This window comes from Typopeltis vanoorti, chromosome 7 (assembly GCF_054136105.1).
Source record: "Typopeltis vanoorti isolate ZY-2024b chromosome 7, IOZ_Tvanoo_1.0, whole genome shotgun sequence".
Taxonomy (NCBI): domain Eukaryota; kingdom Metazoa; phylum Arthropoda; class Arachnida; order Uropygi; family Thelyphonidae; genus Typopeltis; species Typopeltis vanoorti.
This window is the reverse complement of record NC_143555.1, coordinates 125,247,129-125,273,183: the sequence shown is the minus strand read 5'-3', so window position 1 is coordinate 125,273,183 and position 26,055 is coordinate 125,247,129. Positions and strand designations below refer to the sequence as shown.

The window sequence follows — 26,055 nt, the reverse complement described above, 5'->3', positions numbered from 1 at the left end:
TCCCAAAGTGGGTGGTACCATCCCCTTGGGGCACTGGAATGATCTGGGGGGGGGGTTAGTGGCTTCATGAACAAAAGGGGTGGTGAATGATAGTAAGGGGGTGGGGAAAGCATAAAGAACAAAAATTAGGTGCTGAAAAAAATTTATCATCAAAAAGTTTGGTGATATAACTGTTGTACAATATAACATAAGTGAAGGTCATAATGGTTGCCTTACTTTCCAAGAAACGCACAAAATGCAAGTTACAGCCGATCACTATTGAAGTCCGATGACAGGTCTTAACAAGCAAAGTTGTTGGTGGGCGTGCACTTTCAAGTGATTGAGATTTTACAAGTCTAGTACGCACCGGCAGGAACATGTGCACGTTATGACTTGTTCACTGTGTAATACTATACATACATGAGATGTATGAAATCAGTTTTAGATTGTTTCTGAATTGTGTCATAAGCAGTTAGCAATTTGATGCAGTGCATAAAAATTTTAGTGCATATTAGATACTTAGTCGGTACATTACTTACACGGATTACACACAAAGCAAATTATTGTTGTTCCAATAAAATAGCAGGTTTTGCATGAGTATTTTTATATACCTTTTCTTGTAAAAATAATTTGGTTTAGGTACGTGAGAAATTGCATTCTAGCAATTTTGTAAATTTAACCTTTTTTTTACAGATAATATCATGGCTGAACCCAAGAAGAAATGTAGACTGAATATGGCTTTATTCAGCTACCTACAAACAAAACATTACCAATTACCTGATTTACCAAAAAGATTTTTCAAATGAATCTTTGAAGCCTTCAAGACTAGAAGAACATTTGACAAAAGTTCATGCTGATAAAAAAAGATAAGGATTTATCTTATTTTCAAGCACTTAAAGAAAAACTTTTGAAATGACCAACATTGGCAGGTATGCAGGCACAATGTGGTGCTAGTGTTGCAAGTTAGCGTAGCGGTAGTTTTGAGCTGTGATAAAAAAAGTGTTCTTAATTAGTGTATAGCATGGCATTTCATCGCTGCATTCTTTTCAGTTTGGATACAAGTGTCCTTCAGTGGTGTTAGTTTCGAAATTTTTTTGTTGTTTATATTGTGTTTTGCTACTTGTTTGTTGTACTACTTCACCTTCTAAAGATGGCATCCATAAAGAAACATACATCAGCGGTACAGAAGGCTTCTGTATGAAAGTCTGGCTTTTTATTTTTATTATTATTATTATTATTATATGACACCTCCATGGAGTACAAAGACTCATCAAGGGAGGGCACCTATTCTACAACTCTGTTTACTGCAACAATTCACCAAACACCATCTACCGCCCACCATCACCACTAGTATTTCTGCAGACAATCACAAACATCCATGCCCACAGCGGGATTTGAACCCGCAGCCTTTTGGCTTTAGAGTGGATATGCTAACCACTTTGCCAACCAGGTCGGCTTTGCTTTGGAATTTTTGCAGTGAATGCTTTATGAAAACTGCTATATATATGCACCAAAAAATGTGAAGGATCTGTGGACTGTTTGGGTAAATGAGAAGAAGGAAAGCGTTAACGTATGTGAAAAGTTTCTGGATAGAATCGAGCAATTAGAAATGGCAGCATATGTTAGGACCGTAGTAGAAGAGCTTTGGCAAGTGTTAATGAAAAGCAAAATGAAACATCTAAAAGAGGATATTAAACAACTAAAGGAGAGATTGGCTGATGATAAGAAAAGGATGAAGTTAATGTTACAAAGAAAGAATCAAAGAATAGTCATATATCAGTGTATGGAGGACTCTATCATTAGAGGTGTGATTACTAATAAAGAGTGCACAAAACATGCTTTCTGGTGGAACAATAAAGAAAATAACTGATGTGTTGCAGAAAAGGAAGTACCAGGTGTCAAAATTAGGCTTAGGCATGTTGCCCAGATATGATAACAGTGAATTAAGAAGAAGAGCAGAGATAATTAATAATAAGATGGCTGAGTTGTGTGAAGCAAAGGGGGTTCTATTTATAAATCTGTGGAACGAATTTGAAGGGAAGTTCAAATGGTATAAACCTGATGGATTATATTTGAATGGGTTTGGTGTTGGGCATTTAGAAAGGCTATTGTTTTCCAAGAAGGTACAGAGTCAAAAAGTTAATTAGCAAATGATCAGAGTCTACCTGTGGAACAGGATAGCACAAATCAACAGATTGTAGAGCAGGAGGAAGATGGATCTGAGGTTGAAGATGTGGTTGCAGTAGCACAAGGTGATGGAATGCACAAAGGTGAGGATGAGGCAGGTAAGAATGGAAATCACAATCAAGATCAGAGAAATGAGAATGGTCAAACTAAAGAGAGAGAGAGAGAGAGAGGTGTAGTATAGTAGCTAGAATAGAGAATGTTGGTGCTGGTAGGATGGCCTCAAACACACAGCAATTGTTATGTTTGTTATGTTATGTTTATACACAAATGCAAGGAGTATTCGAAACAAGAGAGCTGAGTTTGTGGCATTGATTGAGACAGTATGTCCCAAAGTAATTGAAATAAGTGAAACTTGGTTGTGTGAGGAGGAGAATGTGATGTCGGGAATAGAATTAGAAGGATATATAATTTTCCAGAAGGAAAATTATTAGAGATGTGAAAAGAGGAGGGGGGGGGAGTGCTGTTAATGATTGCAGCGGAATTGTGTCCACAAAGTGTGGAAGTTGATGGTGCATGCACAGATTTTGAATCTGTGTGGTGCAAAGTTGAAATAAACAAATTAGTATATCTGATAGGATGCTGTTATAGGCCAGGGAATACAGAGAATACTGATTGTGAAATGTTTAGGCAGATTAGTTGGGCATGTAAAAAGAAGGTGATCCTGATGGGAGACTTTAATTACAGGAATATAGACTGAAAGGAGGAGTAGTGTATGGGAACAAGGAGAGTGAGTTTGTGAAATTTCCGAGAGATAAGTATCTTATTGAAGATACTTATCTTATTGAATAATAAGATAAGTATCATATTATTATATTGAAGCAACTTAAGGCTTTAATGTTTTGGATTTGGTAATAATTTCACAAGATGTAGTTGTTAATGAAGTGTTGACACTGCCACCAGTTGGTGAGAGTGATCATGAGGTACTTGTTTGGGAAGTGATGAAACAAGAAAAGGTCCCTGCCAAAAATGGATACATGTAGAAGTATAAAGCAGGTGATTATAGGAAGCTCTGTAATCAGTTAGCATCAGTACATTGGGTAGATGAGCTGAGTGGAAAAGATGTTGAAAATGCATGGAAACTCACAAGACAGTTTCTGAAAAAGCAATGTTAATCGAGTAAATAGAGTGGGATTGAAATGGATGAACAGTGAAATCAAGCAAGCTGTGCTGGAAAAGAAAATGTTATGGAGGAGGTACAAGACAGTTGGAGGTGATCAGATCTATGAAGAGTATAAGGTGCAGGCTAGAAAGGTGACGAGCACGTTGAAGAAAGAAAAGGTGCAATATGAGAGAAGATTGGCTGGTCAGGCCAAGGTTAACTCAAGGGAATTTTTCCACTACATGACAAGCAAGAGGAAGAATAATTATGGCAGACTAACATTGGTGGATAGTCATGGCAGCAGACTAACAGCTACAAAGGATATAGTGGAATTATTGAATGAGCACGTGATCAGCGTATATCATACTAGTATAAATTATCCAGTACAATATATAGAAGAGAGGCAAGTATTAGGAGAATTGGAAGTGAAAGAAACAGAAGTGTATCAGATGTTGGGTTAAATGTGAATAAGGCTGTAGGAATGGATGACATATCACCATGTATGCTTAAGGAATGTGCACCACAGTTGGTTATGTCCTTGACCTGGTTATTTAACGAAAGTCTTGCAGTGGGTAGGGTTCCTAAGTAGTGGAAAGAGGACAAAATAGTATTCCACAAGGATGCTTCTAAGACAGAAGTCTCCAACTATAGGCCTGTCTGCATAACTGCAGTTGTGGTCAAGGTGTTGGAGAGATTGATAAGGAATAGAATACAGAATTGGGTTGATGGACAGGATTCTTTATGAAGGTCAGCATGGATTTGTAATGGGTAGGCCCTGTTTCACTAATTTACTTGCATTTTATAAGGTGGTGAGTGTGTTAGATAAGGGAGAATCATATACAGTGATATTCTTAGACTTTACAAAAGCGTTTGATAGATTACGACATGATAAGTTGATGTACAAGCTTCAGAGGATGAGAATAGACAGTATATTGTTCAGAGAGTGCAGAAATATAAGGCTATGTATTATATTGATGGTGCCATACTGAGGAAGCGGATGAAATTAGAGATTTGGGAGTGATGATTGACAGCAGACTGAAGTTTAGAGGGCGTATTACTAGGGTTGAAAAGGTTGTGCATCGTAGTGCTGCTACAATAAGAAGTACTCTAATATGCAAGGATAAGGAAGTTATTGTGCCACTGTATAAGGCACTGGTCAGACCACACCTGGATCATTGTGCTCAGATCTGGTCACCTGGTTTTCAGTGTGATGTGGAGACATTGGAAAGGGTCCAGAGATGAGTGACTAAAATCAGGAGTTTGGAATGCTGGCTATGGAGAGTAGTTGAAGAGATGTGGATTGCAGAGTTTGGTGGGTAGGAGGAAGAGAGGTGATATGATAGAGACGTTTAAGTTAGTGAGAGGATTTTATCTGATTAATCCAGAGGGGATTATAAAAAAGCATAAAAGGTGAGAGGGGGACAACCAGAGGTCATTCCTGGATATGTAAAAAGTGTGATGAAGAAGGGTGTGAGTAGTAGATTTTTTACATGGAGAATTGTCAGTGAATGGAATGCATTACCAGAATGTCTTGTTAATGCAAGGAGTGTTAAGGACTTAAAGATTCTATATGATAAATATGTTGTCAGTTGAATGAACCTCCCACAATGAGGCTCTCGACTCCATGGAGGATGTAATAATAATAATAATAATAATGTTTTCAGCAACATCCAAACTAGATGTGATGGGTTGCGCTTCCCTTACATTTCCTTAATGATTGCTAAATTGAGAAAACCGCATAATACTGGTGAAGAACTAATCCTACTAGCTGTTAGCGAGGTCATATGCACTGTACTGCACAAGCTGCCTCTGATATTATCAAGAAAATTCATTTGAGCAATAATAGAGTACAACGAAGAATTGATGAAATGGCCCAGGATGTTGAAGACTCATTATGTGAATATTTAAAAACATCCCAGCTCTCTATACAACTTGATGAGTCTACTTTACCAGGAAATGAAGCCTTGCTTTTAGCATATGTACAATACATAAAAGAAGAAAAAATTTGTGATGAATTATTATCGGCTAACTGACACTAAAGGAGAATTGATATTTCATTTATTGGAAGAGTTTTTTAGAAAAACTCTTCCAATAAATAAAAAAAGAAAAAAAAAATTCCTCTGAATAATACAGTTGGTACCAATGGTGCTCCAGCACTGGTAGGGCACTGTTGCAGTTTTATTGCATATTTCAAAGAGGTGGTGCCAAATGTATTCACTGTACACTGTGTGATTCATCATCAACATTTATTTGCCATATACCTGAATGATCGCTTACATAGGTCATTACATTATGTGATTACAGCAGTCCACAAAATCAAAAGTCATTCAGTGAATGACAGATTGTTTGGACAACTTTGTATTGAAAACAATGAAGAATTCAATCGCTTGCTACTCCATACAGAAGTTTGTTGACTATTAAAGGGTGCCTGTTTGAATCAATTTTATAAACTCTTGACTCAGTACTATAGTTTTTAGAAAACAGAGATGATTCTTTACAAGCCAACTTGATTAATTTCAAAAGTGACATAACTTATTTGACCGACTTGTTTGACAAATTTAATGAAACAAATCTACAGCTCCAAGATTAATAAAAAACAAAAGCTGTTATTTCTGCATTTATGTTAAAACTTGTCCTGTACAAATGAAACTTAGGACAAGGAGAATTCAGCCAGTTTCCAAATCTATCAATAGTGGAAAAATGTGATGAAGACGTGCTCAGCTATTGTCAGCACTTGGAGGCTCTCCATTGTGATTTCAGCCAATGATTTAAAGATATTCTTGAAATGAAAATACCTGATTGGGTTTTGAATCTGGTTTCAAGTACAAACACAGAAGAATCTTTACAATAACAATAAGAACTGATAGAAGTAACAACAAATGAGGAATTGAAATTAAAACTCAAAAATGGGTAACAACAGTTCTGGTTGCAAAAGCAGATGCCCATACTTTATCCTGGATTGTGGGCTGTAGTAAAAAAGTTTTTAATTGCATTTCCATCTTTATATTTAGTGGAATGTGGGTTCAGTGCAGTCACAAATCTTTTAACTGAAAAAAGAAACCAACTGCATATAGTTGATCATGGTGATTTAAGAATGCTGCTGAAAAATATAGAGCCAAATATTGATAAATTGGTAGCAGCACACCAGGTGCATCCTTCTCATTAGGATTGTTTTTAATATTACTGATCATTATTTGCTATTTTATGTGCAATTTTTACAAATTTGCAATTCGTTTGTTTTCTTAATTTTAATAGTGTTATTAAATTTTCAGCTCCAACTTGTCCTATGTTTATGTGCAATTTATGTTTCTTTTGTTGATTTCAATAAATAGTTTTAAAATTTCAGTTCCAAGGTATCTTATTTCCAAACTTCAAAAATCTCTACTAGATGCATAATAAAATGCAAATTTGTTTCTGTTCACCTAAAACTCAAGAACTGCTGATCCAATTTTCATACGATTTTCTTTTATATCTATCAAGTAGAGCTGGTCAGGTCTTGGAAAGTAATTTCCAAGGGGGGGGTGCTGAATAAATTTTTTTTTGGAAAAGGGGGGTGGTAAGCCAAATAAGTTTGGGAACCACTGACCTACACCAACCCCACTACTGCCCACCACCACTAGTATTTTCACAGACAATCACAAACATTCATGGCCACAGCAGGATTCGAACCTGCAGCCTTTTGGCTGGAAAGCAGATAAGCTAATCACTTGGCCAACCAGGCTGGCATTTTACTGCTAAAATTGAGAAGAAATCTATATATCAAAATAAACATGGCATAATATGTTTTTTCTGCCTACCTTGTAGCTCTAAAAACATTCATAAAGAATGTGTCTTTAAAAAAAAAAAAAGATTTTGATACCGTTTTACTATTTTTTTTTCAGTACATTGTGTCAACTTTTTTCTGTTATTAGGATACTTCTGTCATTATGGCCACAGTATTTTGTGGAGACTTCAACAGTGGGCCAAATTCTGAAGTGTATCAGTTAGTGACTAAAGGTCCAGTACCTCAGCAGTATGCAGATTCAATGAGGAGTAAGTTTTATTTATTTCTTTTCTTTTCTTTTTATTTTTTTGAATGCAGTGATGTTAAAATCATGATTTCATTTCATTCCATTTTTTTTTGTATTCCAGAAGTTTCATTTATTTTTTTTTAAATTTAAATTTTTACTAATATATTTTTGTATTAAAACTAACTTGCTATGTGGTGAAGAATATTTCAAAGTATAAACTTTATGAATCTCATATTTTCAGACTCTCGTGTAACTTACCCTCTCTCATTAATCTTTTCTGGTATGAATTTGTGTGGAATATTTTTCATGGTTAGCATTAAAATAATGAAAATTGAATATTTTTAAGTTTCAAGCAAAATGTTAAAATCATTAAGGATGGAACTTTTTTATATATATAGACGTTTCTGCATAATGAGTACCTGTGAAAGAGTGATAGAGTAGTTAATCTTAATGATGTGGGCCATGAGATGTAACTCGCAGATGGAATTTTAATGACATTTTCATATGTTATGGTTTAATTGTTTTAACTAGTAGTGCTTTGTATAATCAGAGTCCTTTATATCACATCTTTAATAGCTGGTTCCAGTTCACTGTCTTATAATCTGATCACATCAGTAGACTCTAACTGCTCTTCTGGTAGTGTTATCCCAATCTAGTTCACAGTCTGTGATAGATGCATGCAAATGAGCCTGTGTGTCAATGTTATGTCATTTGATTTCTAGGTTAAGTGTACCTACTCTCCAACCAACAGGCTGGATGTTTAAATCCATTGATGGCAAGAATAACTGTGGATGTCTTTAGATAGCTGTAGGAAATGAATTTCATCACCCAGTGTGAGACCACTACTGTGTTATATGGCATTTTTAATGGAACATTATACTAAGCAGTATAAATATATTAGCCAATACTTGATTTGTAAGCAGAAAGATGTATAGGAAGAATCAAGGGGGTTTGATGTAAAATCAGGAGTAAGACAAGAGTATATGCTGTCCTACTATTTTCATTATCTCTGTGAATCACATGGAGCAAATTAGCTTCAAACCTAATATCAGTATCAGAGATATTAAACCCAGCTCATTGCTTTCTCTGAGAGATGATATACTCAGTATAAATCCAGTACTGTCCTCATTAAAGATTCAGACATTAACTAAATTGAATAACTGCTTTAAGACATTTATTACAAAAATGAGTAATAAAATGATGAATAATATCATTAAGCACGAGCTGCAGAAGAAGAAAATGCTGTGGAAGGTATATAAAGAGAAAGGTGACCAGCATGGCAAGGAAGGCAAAATCAGATTATGAGAAGAATTTAGCCAAGTAAGCTAAAGGAAATCCCAAAGCGTTCTTTCATTCTGTGGCAAGTAAGAGGAAGATTAACCTTAATGAGTGATGATGGTCACGAGGAGATGGAAGCAGATAAAATAGTAGAGTTACTGAGTGACCACTTTGCAAGCATATATATATTGGAGGTCATTATGATATTGAAGAATCTCAATGTAAATACAGCTGTGGGATTAGATGGGATATCAGCTAGGATTTTACAAGAATGTTCAAGAGAACTGGCAATGCCTTTGACTAAGCTCTTTAATTTAAGTCTCATCTTTGGTAGAATTCCAAGGGAATGGAAAGAGGGCAAAATTATTCCTTTGCATAAGGGAGTTTCTAAGACTGCAGTAGCAAATTATAGACCAGTCGTATCTCAGGCATGGTGGTAAAAGTATTAAAAAAATTGGTGAAAAAGAGAATTCAAGAATGGGTAGATAAAAATATGATACTGTATGAGGGTCAACATATCTTTGTGAATGGTTGGTCATGCCTTAGTAATTTACTATCTTTTTATAAGAGAGTTATATCAGAGTTGGATAAAGGAAATGGCTACGCAATGATTTTGCTGGATTTTGCAAAGGCATTTGACAGAATACCACTTGGAACTCTAGTACACTAATTAGAACAAATGGGGATGGATATGACACTGATTATGTAGATAAGAGAGTGGCTGCTGGGCATATAAACAAAAAGTGGTATATGGATGACCAGAATCCAGGCAAACTAGTGGTGTGCCACAAGGTTCAATACTAGGACTACTCCTGTTTAACTTGTACATAAATGATATAGGAAATAACCCGAAATGAAATATTCAGTTGTTCTCTAATTATGCAAAATTAGGTAGAGTAATAGTAATCGAGCCAATGTGCAGAACTTGCAGAATGATTTAAATAGGCTGTGAGTATGGGTAAAAGAGTTAATGGGTGTCAGTTTAATGTCAAGAAATGTAAAGTTATGCACTTTGGGCTAAATAGATTACAAGCCATTTATCACATTGATGGCACTGTACTCCAGGAAATAGATGAAGCTAGAGATTTAGGGAGGGGGGGGTATAGACAAAGAGTTAAAGTTTAGAAGATATATTGCTAAAGTTGCTAAGCTAGCACATAAGATTACTTGGCTAATGAAAAACACATTAACAAGTAGAGATAAGGAGGTTGTAATTCCTCTTTATAAGGCTTGATATGCCCACATCTGGATTACTGTGCTCAAGTCTGGTCCCCTGGATTTCTTGAGGATGAGAAATTGGTGGAGAGGATTCAGAGGTAAGTGACCAAGATGGTGAGTGGCCTGTGGAATGTGCCCTAAGGGGATGGATTGAAGGTGTGTGGATTGCAGAAGTTGGTTGATAGCAGAAAAAGAGGGGATATGATAGAAACATTTAAGTTGCTTAATGGATTTTATAGGATAGATGCAGGGGAAATGTTTCAGCATTTGGCTAGAGGGACCAGAACAAGGGGGTCATCCCTGGAAGTTGAATAAAGGTGTGGTGAATGAGTGGAATCAGTTGCCAGAGTCAGTTGTGAGTGCTTTTTCTGTTAATGGGTTCAAGAAGAGGTAGGACATTGTGTGGATAGATTGGGTCTCCCGCAATGAGTCTTCGGACTCCATGGAAGTGTTTGTATAATAATAATAATAATAAAAATAAAAAATCATTTGATTGGAAAAGACCTGGGTTTGATTCTCATCATGATGATGGGATCCTTATATGGGCTTTTTCAATTTAAGGTGAGTTAGCCAATCTCACATGGAAATAGCAGGGTTTGTCCTCCCATAAGCTCAGGTTTTTCATCTGGCATATAGGCAAATCGGCCTTCAGAACACATGCAGTTTACAGACAACAAATGCTGTTATTGGTGGTGATGGGTAGAAGATGGTGTTGATGGTAGTAGTGTCATAGTAGGAGAATTAAATATTAGTGGAGAGGATGAAATGTATTTAGCAAGGAAGAGTCCCCCTCCTATGATGAGTCCTTAAACTTCCTGGAGGTGTCATGTAAAAAAATAATAATAATAAATGGTAGAAATATAAAAATAGCATTTCACTGGAATATTGCATTCTCACTGGAAAACTATAGTACAGGTAAAATATTTCAGCTATGAAGGCCTGTGTAGCTTAGTGGAAGTGGCACTTGCGTCCTCTGTGATTGGTCGCTTGAAGTCAGCCTTAAGTTCATGTCTAATCGCTGAGTGGAGGAACTTTTTCTAAGCTTATTTTCGACCGGTTCCCGAGTTAGTCAATCTCTGGCATGGACAAGTGGGTTTTTTCCTCCTGGAAACTCAGGTTATTCATCCCGTAAAATCAAGAAAATCAACCGTCGTACTCGCATTATTTCAGACAGTAACATATCCTGTTAGGGCTAGGTACCAAGAGATGGCAGCACTTGTTTCCCAGCCTCTTCATCGGTAGCTGTCTATAATTAGTGATAGACATGGGTCAGCTATCTCTGATTGGCTACCAGTGGAGACTGAACTGCCTCTTAGTCTCCAAAAGCTAGATAGGGTATAAAGAACTCGCCTACTCCCTATAAGGGAATAAAAGGCATTAGCTGATTTATTTATTTTATTTTTTAATTAGGCACAGTTTTTATTGAAATTAGCAGATTAAATATGGAAATAGATTACAGAGTAAGTAAAACTCATTTTCTGAAAAGCCAGTTGAATAACTTTCTATCGAACAAGAAAAAAATGCAACTAGTGAGATAAAGACTTTCTTCAGTATACAAAATAATGTTCAAACCAGTTTTAATTTACAATCTGAGAATTGGATTAGAAATAAAATAGTTCATCAAAGATTAGAGATGAGCCTGTGTAGCTCAGTGGATGTGGCGTTTGCCAACCACGGCGCTTGGCCGCACGAAGGAAGACTTGGTTTCGAGTCTAGTCGGCAACTTGAGGAAATTTTTCTAAGCCTTTTTTCGATCATTTCATGAGTTAGTCAATCTCTGGCACGGGCAAGCAGGTTTTTCCTCCCAGAAACTTGGGTTTTTCATCCTGTAAACTCAAGAAAATCGACCGTAGAACCCACATTATTTCAGACATTAAATATATTGTGTTAGGGACCACGAGATGGCAGCACATTTGAGCCGTCTCTCTTCACTGAGTACCATTTAATTAGTGATAGCCTTGGGTCATCTGTCTCTGATTGGTACCAGTGGAGATTGAACTGCCCACTCAGTCTCCAAAAGTTAGATAGGGCTAAATGGCCTCACCTACTCCCCGTATACAGGAATTAAAAGGCGTTAGCTGATTTTTTTTTTTTTTTTTGAAGATTAGAGACTGCAGAATTACAGTTCTGAGATAGAATTCTGTTCAACAGGACTTCACGTGATATATATATATATTTTTAAGTAGTTACTCCATATCCAGAATAGTCTTATTTTCAGATTTTACATGAATTTTATGATCATTGACTCCTTTATTTAATACTTCTTTCCCTTCCCTTCTCACCTATCCCTTAGGATCGGTAGAGTTTCCTAATGAGGGGTTTACAATGAATTAATGCAGTCGGCTCCTGATCTGCTACATCCCCTAAGGGCCAGTTTGTCTGCTCTGAGGGAGTTTAATCCTTTATCCCAGTGAGAGCAAACAAAGTTTGCGCCTGAAAATATCTTCAGGACTAAATATAGTGTTGTACTATCTTATCCAGTAAGTAGTGCAACACCAAGGCAACTCGTGGCAAAGGTGGAGCAAGCTACCAGGCACTTCTAACCCAGTATCTCCCATAATGCAAAACACATTTCCTATGTGGATATGTATACTGTTATGCATTAAAGGGATTGGCCATCTACCCAGACTAGTTTCGACCTTTATTGAGGTCGAATGGGAGTTCATGCCTTTCATCACTGGCCTCTTTAGATTTAAAAAAAAAAAAAAAAAAAAGTTGTGCTGAGAGTCAGCATGGTAGTGAGAGAGGAGGAGAAAGGTAGAGTGGATAGTAGTAGATAGTTAAGAGGCCTCAGTCGATCTACTTGGCCTGACTTAAATGTCAGCACCAAGCAGATCTCCGACATTATCTCCCTCCATCCGTTCTTTTCAGCTTTCCTCGGTCAGTCACCTCTTCAGATGACCGCCCGAGGAAAGCGGGGGAAAAACAAATGAAAGAAGCAACACATGAAAAAGGAAACTGGTAAATGACATTAAAACGTACATATAACAATTTGTAAGACAGAACCAAAGAAATAAGAAACTAGGTGAATTTCGGAATTTCAAACTGAATGACCAGAAGAGCGGGGGAAGAGCCTGGCCTGAGTGATGCAGCTCACAAGGAGCTGCACCGCCTCGATGTAGGCCTTCGCAGCCCAGGTTCTCAGGGTACCCCCTCCTGTGGAATAGACAAATACCTTTTCATAACAAAAATTCTAATCTGAAATGGAAAGAGAAAAAGGGATTTTTTTTTTTTTTTTTTTTTTTTTTTTTTTTCCCTCCTGAGTCTGGTCGCTCAGTACGACGAATCTACTGACTTGTCTGCCTGTTAAGCAAGGCTTACATCCTCCTGCTTTCTGTTGTTGTGGGTTTTGAGGATGTGATCTGCTAACTTTTCTCTGCGGGAATAGTTTAACATTCCTAGGCCTCTGTACAATGCTGCTCCTGTGTCATCCTTTGCATCAATAAATTCTTCGATTTGTTCTGGAGTGATTTCGTCTATGTCTTCAACAAACATATCGTTCCACTCTGCGCTTACCACTTTAGGCCCGTTTTTCCCTGTGAGGATAAGTAGGATATCCCCGAATGCTTCTATACCATTTCGTAAAGCCTTCTCTTCCTCGGGGAAGTCTTTTAGTAGATGTAGTATTGTCGCATTGGCTTTTGCATAAGGGTACTTTGTGGGTTCTGCTATTACCTTTCCAGGTTCAGCTATGCCCGGACTCCCTGGTTTTGGTTTTTTTACATTCCCTTCTTCAGGGCTGCCTGGCCTTTTTTGTGTGGTTTCTTCGCTATGAATTTCCATTTCTACTGTTTCTTCTTCTGTTATTTTTTCAACTACCATGATAGGACCTTCCTGCTGGTGTTTCTGTTTATTTTCTGTGGCGGTGGTTTGGTCGTTGGCTGGCTCCTCATGCTTTGTGTCTTTCCTGGCTGCTTCTACAATTTTGCCTGTCGGTTTCTCTGTTACTTCATTTTGCGATGTGGCGGTGTGATTCTTTGTTGCTGCCCTTTCATGTGCAGCCTCCAGGGTTGGGAAGTCGTTCTGCTCCATACCACTGATATTGTTTTCCAGTGTTGCAGTGTTGGGCGTAATAGTACCTCCCACTCTTTCTGCATGGTTTCTACTTGGACAGGTGTCCACTTTATGGTCTGTGTTACCACATTTTAAGCAGGCCGACTGGCAATTCTGCAATGTATGGCCCGCTGTCAGGCAGTTCCTGCATTTCATTTTCGGGCACTGAGCCCCGAGATGCGTGAGGGCACCGCACTTAAAACACTGTCGCTTTACGCCAGGGTAGCTGACCATTACCCTGGCCGATCCTATCTTGACGAAATTCGGAATTTCTGCCTTCATCATGATGGAAAAGGTGACTTCACCTGACTTCCACTGAGGGAAGTCAGCGTCCGTGCCAATTTTTATATCACGCACAGCTCCCCATTTCGAGAAGACTTTAGTTATGATGTCAGTGTCTTCTTCGAGATATTCTAGTGGGAAGCGATCTATTCTTACACTTTTGGAAAGACTTCCTACCACAAAAGGATGAAAAACTTTTCCCTGGCACTCGACTCCTGTCAGTAATTTTTCTCTAGTTGCAATGTTAGTACATACAACTTGAAACCTTCCCCCCCCGTAAGGGGTAAAGCCAGAAATGTTGTCTGCCCCAACATAGTTAATTATAGTCGTCGCAAACGTCCGCTTCTCAATATTAGCATCAATTTCGAACCCGAGGGTTCTTACCCTTGGTAAAACCGAAGACATTACTTGAAGACAAAGAAAGGAAGAAGACTTTCCAAGGATAGTCTATTCCTTTCCTATAAAGTAGCAGAATGCCGTGTATAGGCCTAAAAAAAAAACCACAAAAAAGAACAAAGGAATCTTACCAAGGCACGACTTCAATCGGAGCTCTCTTCTCGGTTCACCTAAACTGTTGCTGGAATCCGCTGGAACAGGTTTGAAGAAGGACTGGAACATGGAGCTTTCTCTCGGGGCTGCTGCAAACAGGTCTCTTCAGTGGGAGCCAGGCCCAGAGCTGGAGATACCAGGCAGAAGCAGTAGCAAGTCATCTGTGCCTATGGGAGTTGCCAAAAGGTTTATCACCTTTTTTAAAAATTACTCTGGATTTAGAGAAAGATGTTGAAAATTTATTTATCACTAGGTTAGACTATAATAGATTTAGTTTAATCCTTTATCCCAGTGAGAGCAAACAAAGTTTGCGCCTGAAAATATCTTCAGGACTAAATATAGTGTTGTACTATCTTATCCAGTAAGTAGTGCAACACCAAGGCAACTCGTGGCAAAGGTGGAGCAAGCTACCAGGCACTTCTAACCCAGTATCTCCCATAATGCAAAACACATTTCCTATGTGGATATGTATACTGTTATGCATTAAAGGGATTGGCCATCTACCCAGACTAGTTTCGACCTTTATTGAGGTCTCTTCAGTGGGAGCCAGGCCCAGAGCTGGAGATACCAGGCAGAAGCAGTAGCAAGTCAGCAAGCCAATCCCTTTAATGCATAACAGTATACATATCCACATAGGAAATGTGTTTTGCATTATGGGAGATACTGGGTTAGAAGTGCCTGGTAGCTTGCTCCACCTTTGCCACGAGTTGCCTTGGTGTTGCACTACTTACTGGATAAGATAGTACAACACTATATTTAGTCCTGAAGATATTTTCAGGCGCAAACTTTGTTTGCTCTCACTGGGATAAAGGATTAAACTAAATCTATTATAGTCTAACCTAGTGATAAATAAATTTTCAACATCTTTCTCTAAATCCAGAGTAATTTTTAAAAAAGGTGATAAACCTTTTGGCAACTCCCATAGGCACAGATGACTTGCTACTGCTTCTGCCTGGTATCTCCAGCTCTGGGCCTGGCTCCCACTGAAGAGACCTCAATAAAGGTCGAAACTAGTCTGGGTAGATGGCCAATCCCTTTAATGCATAACAGTATATACATATATCCACATAGGAAATGTGTTTTGCATTATGGGAGATACTGGGTTAGAAGTGCCTGGTAGCTTGCTCCACCTTTGCCACGAGTTGCCTTGGTGTTGCACTACTTACTGGATAAGATAGTACAACACTATATTTAGTCCTGAAGATATTTTCAGGCGCAAACTTTGTTTGCTCTCACTGGGATAAAGGATTAAACTAAATCTATTATAGTCTAACCTAGTGATAAATAAATTTTCAACATCTTTCTCTAAATCCAGAGTAATTTTTAAAAAAGGTGATAAACCTTTTGGCAACTCCCATAGGCACAGATGACTTGCTACTGCTTCTGCCTGGTATCTCCAGCTCTGGGCCTGGCTCCCACTGAAGAGACCTCAATAAAGGTCGAAACTAGTCTGGGTAGATGGCCAATCCCTTTAATGCATAACAGTATACATATCCACATAGGAAATGTGTTTTGCATTATTATGGGAGATACTGGGTTAGAAGTGCCTGGTAGCTTGCTCCACCTTTGCCACGAGTTGCCTTGGTGTTGCACTACTTACTGGATAAGATAGTACAACACTATATTTAGTCCTGAAGATATTTTCAGGTGCAAACTTTGTTTGCTCTCACTGGGATAAAGGATTAAACTAAATCTATTATGCTCTGAGGGACAAAAAACCAGAGTTTGCAGGTTTTTTTGAAAAAAAAACCAGATGAAGAACCAGATAAAGGTTCTTCATGTCATGGATGGGAATCGAATCCAGGTCTTTCCTACCAAAGGGAAAGACCTGGGACCTTTGTCTATGCTACTGAGCTATGGAGGCTCTATACTCCTTTCACCATTTCTAAATCTTTCTTAATAGCTTCTGAAACATTGACCACCTTCATGATATTCATTTTTCACATTATTTTCAAAATTGTCATATGAGTTTTGTTAAACTGCACTCATAACTTATCTGCAATTTTCTCCATTCCTATCAGAGTAGACATTGATTTTTTAGCAAAAACTTCCAGTATAATTTCTTTTCCTGCAGTATTTTTTTACTTAACTTCCTTTTGTAATTTCACACTTACAGAATTTACATCCTGTCTTGGCTAAGTCAGTTTACATTTTTTCAGATTTTGTCACTAGATCTTAATGGTTTGGTTCCTATTTATATACCTTCTGGTGGGTGGGTGGGTGTGTCAGGTCAGTTCGTGGGTTGTGATGGCACTTCATGAAATGTTTCTGTCCTTACCAACTTCCTATTGACAGTTTTCCTCTAAATTATCTGTTAGCTATAAGAACTACATTATAAAGAGTCTTACATTTTGGTCTTCCTACAGGTCTATTTCTTGCAATTCTAGCAAAAACATTTGTTTAGCTAACCTCTCCTCTCACATTCTGTTTAAATGACCGTATTGCTAACATTCCTGAATGATAACAAAGTCAAGTTCCTTCCAAACATTATTTTTAATGTTGTTTTGCCATTAATGCCATCACTTTGCTCCCCTAATTTTTCTCAGAATTCTCATACCTGTGGTCTCTGATTTTTAATTAAGCACTTTATTTTTAACCAACCATCAGATCCATAACTGGTTTGAACACTGTTTTGTATACTGTTTGCTAGTTTAGTGTTGTAGCTACTTACTCTTTTATTCCACATAAATTTATTCATGTGACCCCCCCCCCTCCCATACCAGCTTTGCTTATTCTGTTGCCTTGCCATTTTCACTAAAAACTGTGTCTAAATGGCTGAAATATTTTGTTTGTTATGTAGGTTCTCCATTAAGAATACAGCTGAAGTTACTGTCTATTTTGGTCTTCTATTGCTGATTTTCATGCCAAATTTGTTACTATTGTTATTCCATTTAGATAGAGAATCCTGAAGACTTCCACCATATGTGTTGTGTAGGAGTCCATCTGCTTAAAGCAAAGAGCTAAGTTTAATATCTTTGATTCTAATATCAGGTTTAATGCCACTTTCTTGCATAAAGATCCATATAAATGATGAATAAGAGGGGTGACAATGCAGCCTTGTCTTACACCTGATTTTACATCAAATTATTTTCCTGTATTTCCTTCAGTTCTAACTGCTGACTAAATATTGCTCTGTATTATTTTCCATTTACTCTCATATCACTCTAGCATTTAAAATGCTTATCTCTTTGTCATATGCCTTTTCCAGATCTACAAAATTTAACTAAAGATCCTTGTTATGTTCCCATCATTTCTCAACTGTTTCCAGAGTGAAACTTTGATCTTGACAACCTCTGTTTTTGCCTGAACCCAGCTTGTTTTTTCTCCAAACTTCTCTTCCTCAATTTTTCTTAGCCACTTCTTAAATATGCTTGTATAAATTTTACTTGGAATACTTAGCAGAGAAATTGTTCTGTAATTCTCACATTCAGTTTTATTTCCCTTTATACAGATTGGAACTATGAGAACTCTGCTCAAGTCACCTGGAATTTAACCTTCTGAGTTGTGCAGATAACTGCAAAACTTTTCAGCATCCATATTTGAGTATTTTGATTGAATATTATTATTATTACTATTCCTGACACCTCCAAGGAGTCTGAAGACTCATCGCAGGAGGACACCTACAGCTGTCTCAACCACTACACCGAACCTCTACTACGAATCATCTCCATCAACGCCATCTGCCGCTCACCTCCACCACAACTAGTATTTTTTGTCTGTAAATTGCGTGTGTTCTGAAGGGCCGATTTGTCTGCATGCAAGATGAAAAACCTGCATTTCTGGGAGAAAAAACCCTGCTACCTCCGTATGAGATCGGCTAACTCACCTTAGATTGAAATCGTCCAGATAAAGATTCCTCCCGTCGCGATGAGAATCGAACTTAGGCCTATTCCAATCGAAGGGCGCAATGTGCCGTCGTTCTTCCAATTGCGCCACGGAGGCGCTATCATATATCATCTACTCTGGCTGCCTTTCCACATTTCAGTCTTTTGATAACTTTTTCTGCTTCAGGTAGTACTGATATGTACTCCTGTTTCCATTCCTCTTGAGTATTTTCTACTACTATTCTGTCAGTGCTTGTTTCATTTAACAGTCTATTTGATGGATGATCTTTGGTTCTTTTACAGTACTCTTTCCTTCATTTTATAAGTTTTTTCAATGGCCCTAGAAGATTTGAAGTCTTCATATTACGTAAAAGTAGCTAAACTTTTGTTTAGCTACTTTTACGTATAGCTTAGCTGCCTTAATTTTTATCTGTATTCTTTTAGGTCATTTTCCTAGTTATTTGCTAGGATAATTCAGAATGCTTTCTTCCTTTCCAGGACTGCTTCTTTAACTTCTTGTGTCTGTCTACCTTGTGTTTTCTATCCATGCAGATAACTATTAAATTATTTAAGGAATTCACAACGTATACTCGAATATTAATTAAAATAAACTTTTAATAACTACTTCCTATATTTTAGCAATGTCACATTGCCGTCTTCAATGGGAACATATAACTATGACATGTGCACGCAGGCACTACATAAAGCAAATGAGGCAGAAGAGAGAAACTATTGTTGTTCCTAGTCCTAATGGTGCCCCCTAGCGGGCTATATTGGGTTGTCTTGGCTGTTGGGCTGATGTTCTTGTGATGCAAGCTTCCCAAATTTTCCAAACCTCAAATTTGTTGAGGTTTGGAAAATGTTTTAGATCTGAGGCTGATTCTATGAATAATTTTTCATATTTAAACTTGCTTCGGTGTATTAACGTGGCTTTCTTCCAATGTATTCTGAGGCGGGTATCTAGAGCGTGGTCTGCAAGCCCAGAGTGACTGTACTGGTGAAACTGAATGTAGTCTTTATGTTCCGAAATCCTGACATTTGCTGTCCTGCCTGTTTGGCCAAAGTAGGACAGTTTCCAGCTGCAAGGGACCTGGTATACCCTAGGTAAGTTTAGGGGAAGTGGTTAGTCTTTGGTGGAGCAGATAAGGGATGCCAATTTTTTATATGGTTTGTAACATGAAGTTAGGTCATATTTTTTTAAGATTTTGGTTATTTTTTCCGAGGTTCCCCGGATATAGGGAATGGTGATGGATTTAGTGTAATCTTTGTTATGCAGGGAGGAGGGGGTTTGTGGTTATCTGGTTTTAATATTTTTTGGAGGTTGTAGCCATTGGCTAAGAAAGTATTAAGTATGTAGTTTAGTTCAGTGGTTAGGGCATTGTCATCTGAACAGATTAATTTTGCCCTGTTATATAGTGTTTTTATATCCCAATATTGTTGTGGGGGAAGGGATTGCTGGTGAATGTATCTGCCTGTAAATAGAGAATACCAAGGATCCATCAGGCTGGCGAGTGATTAGAGTGTAGGAAAGATTGTTGTTTTCCTCTTTTCCCAAGGTGAACAGGATTCTGGGGTGTTGGTTGTTTATGTTTGTAAAGAAGAAGTGGAGTGTATCTGAGCCATGTGGCCAAATAGCGAACACATCATCAACATATCAAAGCCAAATAGTGGGTTTTTGTGGGGCAGAGTTTAAGGCTTTCTCTTCAAAAGTCTCCATAAAGAAGTTGGCCAGGGATGGGGAGAGTGGTGAATCCATGGCTGTCCCCCTCTATCTGTTTGTAGAATTTTCCTTGCCAAACGAAATAGCCAGAGTTCATTGTGAACTGAAAAAATAGGGCTGAGATATCAGAAGGAAATTTGGCTCTGGTTAGCTCTAAGGTTTCCTTGAGTGGGACATTTGTGAATAGAGAGGAGACATCAAAACTGACCATTATGTCAGTATGTTGGAGTGAGAGGTTTTCTATACTGGCTTTGAAGTGAGCTGGGTTTTTTATGTGTGATGGTGTGTTGCCAGTATAGTGTGTGAGCGCTTTGGCTAAATGTTTGGCTAATTTGTATGTAGGGGAATCAATCACTATGGGATGTAATAACACATTTTTTTTATGGATTTTTCAAAGTCCATATATTCGGGGGGGGGGGGGTCTAGAGTTAAAAGGTCTTAGTTTGTTGGTAATTTCCACAGGCCAAGAAGTGACCTTCTTAAGGAGTCTTTGGAGTGTTCTAATTTGGGAGCTGGTGGGATTATACACAATAGGGATGTAGGCAGCCCGATCTAACAATAAAGCATTAAGCTTACCTGTGTAGTCTGTTTGGTTGAGAACCACAGTGGCATTTCCCTTATCTGCTTTGGTGTTACTATTTCTTTGTTTTTCTTCATTTCTTGTAGAGCTTTATATTCATCTTTGGATATGTTGGTTTTTGGTGGTCTTGCTTTAGTGAGAACTGGCTACATCCAGTCTGATATTGTTGGCGATATGGTTTGGAAGGTTGCGGATACCACATTCTATTTAAATCATTATTTCTTTGGCCGGTATTTTCTTTGGAGATATGACAAAATTGGCCACGTGCCAGTGCGTTGAGTGCCTCAGGCTTCAGAGTAATGGAACTAACATGTTGAGACGTTGTTGCGGTTCGGAGGTAGAGTCCTTTTTTTTTTCAAATTTTCAAATTTTTTGATGTGTTGACTTTTTATCTTTGCAAATTCTTTTGCTGCTGAAGTGCACGAGATGTCATAGAGAATCATCCAAAAGTCGTGGTTCGCGTGGCTTTCTGCCACGCGAACCACGTGTGCCCAAATAACTTTGTTTTCATCGGCTAAGAGAAGGCGCGCATAGCGGTAATTTGTTCTCGAAGTAGGGCGAAGCTAGTGCGGTTATAAATCCAGAGAGCCTTCTGTGAAGAGAAATAGTGCTTCAATTTTACACAATTTTGGATTACCTGATTATCCCGGCAGCATTTTAGGAAGGTCAAACAATTTGGTTGCCTTGATATCTTCAGCTTCAGTTTGCCATATTGGCAGGCCTTGTGTCACATGACTATTAAATTATTTAAGGAATTCACAACATATATTGGAATATTAATTAAAATAAACTTTTAATAAATACTTCCTATATTTTCTTAAATATAGGAATTCCTTAATAGTCATGTGTTACCAACGTATAAGCCTTTCTACAAGAATCCATGCAGACAACTTCACCATATGCATCCCTAGCTGAATGAATTAATGTTTTCTTCAAAGTTTTCTACTGGGATTCCAAGATATGGTCCTTGTTTTCAATGTGTTCATATTATTTCTGTTTGTCATTTCTTGAATCTGCTTATACAGGTAGTCCTCGACTTATGACGACTCGATTTACGATGATTCGCACTTATGACAGCCAAAATTATTATTATTAAAAATTCTCTAATTTACCTTTGCCACTAGCATCTACATATACATATCAGATTGCTTTTGTATACACATTGCGGCATCGCCATTAGTCGACAATCAAAGCCTATCACCTATATGCAATAGCTGCTGCTATGATTCATCCACTTCTAACTTAACACAGCCTTTGGCACATTAGTTGCTAATCAGCAGTCGAAGTGTTCGTTTTTCTCTCGTTGCAATTTTTGTATCTCGTCGTAACCCTGTCGTGTCCAGTAAGAGAAGTAAAACTACTGATGAAAATTCCAACATAAAAAAGAAGGAGAGGAAAGCTTTAAGTTTTGATATTAAAATGAAGGTCATTAAAGCATATGACAAAGGAAAGAAAGTCGGTGAAATAGCATGAGAAGAAAAACTATCACATTCAACTGTTTCAACATCATAAAAGATAAATCAAGAATAATGGAGGCAGTTAATATGAAATGTACAATTTTAACGAAAAACAGAGAAGGGCCAATTCATGATATGGATAGATGATCAAATCAACAAGAATATTCCTCTCAGTTTGTTTACGATTCAGACAAAAGCACAGCCTATTTGACAATTTAAGGAAACAACAAGAAGATAAATATGGCGAGCATACATTTAACAGTAGTAAAGATTGGTTTTATCGATTCAAAAGCCGATTTAACTTACATAACATACGAATAATGGGAGAAGCTCTAGTTCCGATTTTGAAAGTGCCGAAATTTTCAAGAAAAATTTGAAAGAGATGATAAAAGATGAAGGCTATTTGCTAGAGCAGATTTTTAACGTAAATGAAACTGGACTGTTCTGGAAAAGAATGGCAGAATGAACTTACATTCACAGAGAAGCTACATCGGCTCCTGATTTTAAGGCATTTAAAGATAGGATTACGCTTCTTCTTGGAGGAAATGCTGTTGGTTTTAAATTAAAACCATTTCTTGTTTACTGTTCACAAAACCCCAGAGCTTTGAAAAATATTGACAAGAATAAATTGTTGGTTTACTACAGTAGTAATTCTAAGGCTTGGATGACAATTGTTTTATTCAAAGACTGGTTCTTAAATTGTTTTATTCCAGAAGTACGTGCCTACTGTCTTGAAAAAAACATTCCTTTTAAAATTCTATTGCTGCTTGACAATGCTCCAGGACATCCTCTTCACATCAGCAATTTGAATGAAAATATAAATGTGATGTATCTACTACCCAATACAACAGCTGTGATTCAACCTATGGATCAAGATTCGATTGCTACATTCAAGACATATTACCTGAAAACTACATTTTCTCAAGCAATAACAGCAATGGACAACGATGCTATAACATTACGCGATTTTTGGAAAAGTTACGATAATAACCAATGTATCCAGAACATTGGAACTTCATGGAAGGAAGTATCGGAACAATGTATGCGAGGAATTTTGAAGAAGTTAATTTTCCAAAACAAAAGAGTTGTAGAAGAAAGGAATAACGAGGAAGATGAAGAAGAGAAATCATTAAAAAAATTTACTGTAAAAGGATTAGCTGAAGTATTTTCTAAATTAAATCGAGGACTTCAGCTACTCGAAAATATGGATCAAGACACTGATTGCTTCGTCAAAGTCGAAAAGCAAATTCAAGAAGCAGTCAGATGTTATCACAAAATATATGAAGAAAAAAAGGGAAAAAACCCAGCAGACAACATTAAACAATTTTCTGATTTAAAAAAGATACTCCTGATCGCGAGAAATAACCATATCATCCAAATAAGTGACAGTTACTCACCTGTTTAATTAAAGACACTGTTAATAAGTTTTTTTGTTTATGTTAACTAATACTGTTATCTAAAGGAATTTCAAATTAAAGTAAGTGCACCATTTTTGATATGTGTTTATGTATTTTTTCTTAAATTTTTCTTTCTTAATTTTGTATTTATGTATTTTTTGTATGTGCTAATAAATAATTTATAAATGTTTATGTAATTATTTAAGTTAAGGGATATACATCCCATATTGTTTCATAGCCGAATAAGAAACTCAAGAGTTTCGTGCCGAATATAGAAATTATATAAAGTTTACCGAATCCAAGCATAAGCAAATACCTGGATAGTGCAACACATAACCCATTTGGTAGTGCAATACTGAGGCAACTCATAGCAAGGGCGGAGCAAGCTCCGATCACTGTTCTTGGTATTTACTCATTATGTGAAACCCAGCTCCTAGGAGCTGTATTACTGTTCTACATTATGAGAGAAGGTCACTACCCAGACCAGTTTCAACCTTTATTGAGGTCTCATTAGTGAGTAGGTAGACCTAGTAAATACCAAGTTTGTAGTGAACAGAACTTTACATACTCTATTATAAGAATTGCCAAGAAGGTGTCCTAATAAATTACTAATTATATGAAGAGCCAAAGGCTTTAATTCGGTGATGTGAAATTATTTAAAAGTTAAGGGATATGCATCCCATATTGTTTTATAGCCGAATAAGAAACTCAAAGAATTTCATGCCGAATATAGAAACTATATAAAGTTTGCCGAATCCAAGCGTAAGCAAATACCTGGAGAGTGCAACACATAACCCATTTGGTAGTGCAACACTGAGGCAACTCATAGCAAGGGTGGAGCAAGCTCCGATCACTATTCTTGGTATTTACTCATAATGTGAAACCCAGCTCCTAGGAGCTGTATTACTGTTCTACATTATGAGAGAAGGTCACTACCCAGACCAGTTTCAACCTTTATTGAGGTCTCATCAGGGAGTAGGTAGACCTAGTCTATTTATGTCTATATATGTTTATGTAAGTTTATACATTTTTCAACATTTTAAGTTATATAGAAACCTAATTTATGAAAATATTATAACAGAAATCAAACAAATCAAGAATTAACAAAAGTCCTTTACTTACGATGGAGAGGTTGGAACATAACCCTATTGTAAGTCGAGGACTACCTGTAATTTCTGTTTAATGTTTCCTGGATCTGTTTATCATTTCTATTTATAGTTTCTTGGATCTCTTTATCATTTTTATATTCAAGCAAGCAAACACATGACTCTTACAACGCTGTGGAATTTATGAATAATAGAGATATACTAATCAGTTAACTTGCTAAATATATAGTGTTTTGCTTTTTTTTTTTTTGCATGATTTTCATTAGACTGAATTCTTTATTCACTTTAGAACTTATTTTGTAACATTTATTTTCCAGATGAAGAAGAAACAGTGCTCGATCTTTCAATCAGTCATAATTTATCTTTAGGCAGTGCTTGTGGGTGTCCTCTTTATACAAACTATACTGTTAATTTTTCAGGATGCCTGGATTATATATTCTATGACACAAGTAAACTTGAAGTATCCGAAATTGTTCCATTACCTACTCATGAGCAAGTGATTCAGAACACTGCTTTGCCTAGTGTGCTCTTTCCATCAGATCACTTATCATTAGTATCAACCTTACAGTGGAATGATGTAATTTTATAGGTTTGCTTTAATTGGATAAAAAAATAATAAATAAATAAAATTATGTTTTATTATGCTGACTTTCATAAACAAAGAAACTGATTTATTCTACAAAGAATGAAATAATATGACATACTTGTTGATTACTGAAATATGCAAGACATAAAATAGAAATAAGTACAAAAAATCCATTTGTATTTTATAAATATAAACTAGCAAAAATGTCCATTATAGTAAGTGAGTTTGTTGTAATGATTTTTGATGTAGTGAGACATTACTCTTTGAGAGCCTAGAAACTACCCTTTAGTTGGAGTGTTAAGTAAGCTAATGCTCTGATTATCCAGTAGCCAAAAGGTGTCACACCTTATTACTAAAATACTCTGGATTAAAGATAAAATTTGAAAGTTTTTCCACTTTGTTATACTATAAATTAATATCCTTGAAAATTAAACCAAGAAATTATATCCTTGGTTTAATCAGAGGATACAGATAGGAAGTTCTTGAGAAACAAGTGTACCTTAATGGAGAACGAATTGAGGAAGTTAGCAAGTTTGAGTACCTGGGATTCATTATTAATGTGAAGAATTGCTGTTCAGAAGAAGATTAGGAATGGCTAAAACAACAGTCAGAGACTTGTCTTAAATCTGGAAGGATGGGTCTATCTCTATGAGAACAAAGTTGAGGATTTTGGATGCAGTTGTTTTTCCAACAGCGACTTATGGATGTGAGACTTGAAGCCTAAAGAAGT

The 26,055-nt window shown here is 37.0% G+C and overlaps 1 protein-coding gene across 1 annotated transcript in view; it reads left to right on the top strand.

The window, feature by feature from the left end:
* LOC150105036 (2',5'-phosphodiesterase 12-like) overlaps positions 1–25,378 on the top strand; it is a 71,077-nt gene extending 45,699 nt beyond the window's left edge. Inside the window, exons 6-7 of the mRNA XM_090396111.1 lie at positions 7,177–7,297; positions 25,057–25,378. Of these exons, the coding sequence (XP_090252237.1) occupies positions 7,177–7,297; positions 25,057–25,328 (393 nt within the window). The 3' untranslated portion in view covers positions 25,329–25,378. The remainder of the gene's footprint in view (positions 1–7,176; positions 7,298–25,056) is intronic.
* Positions 25,379–26,055: the final 677 nt, after the last annotated feature.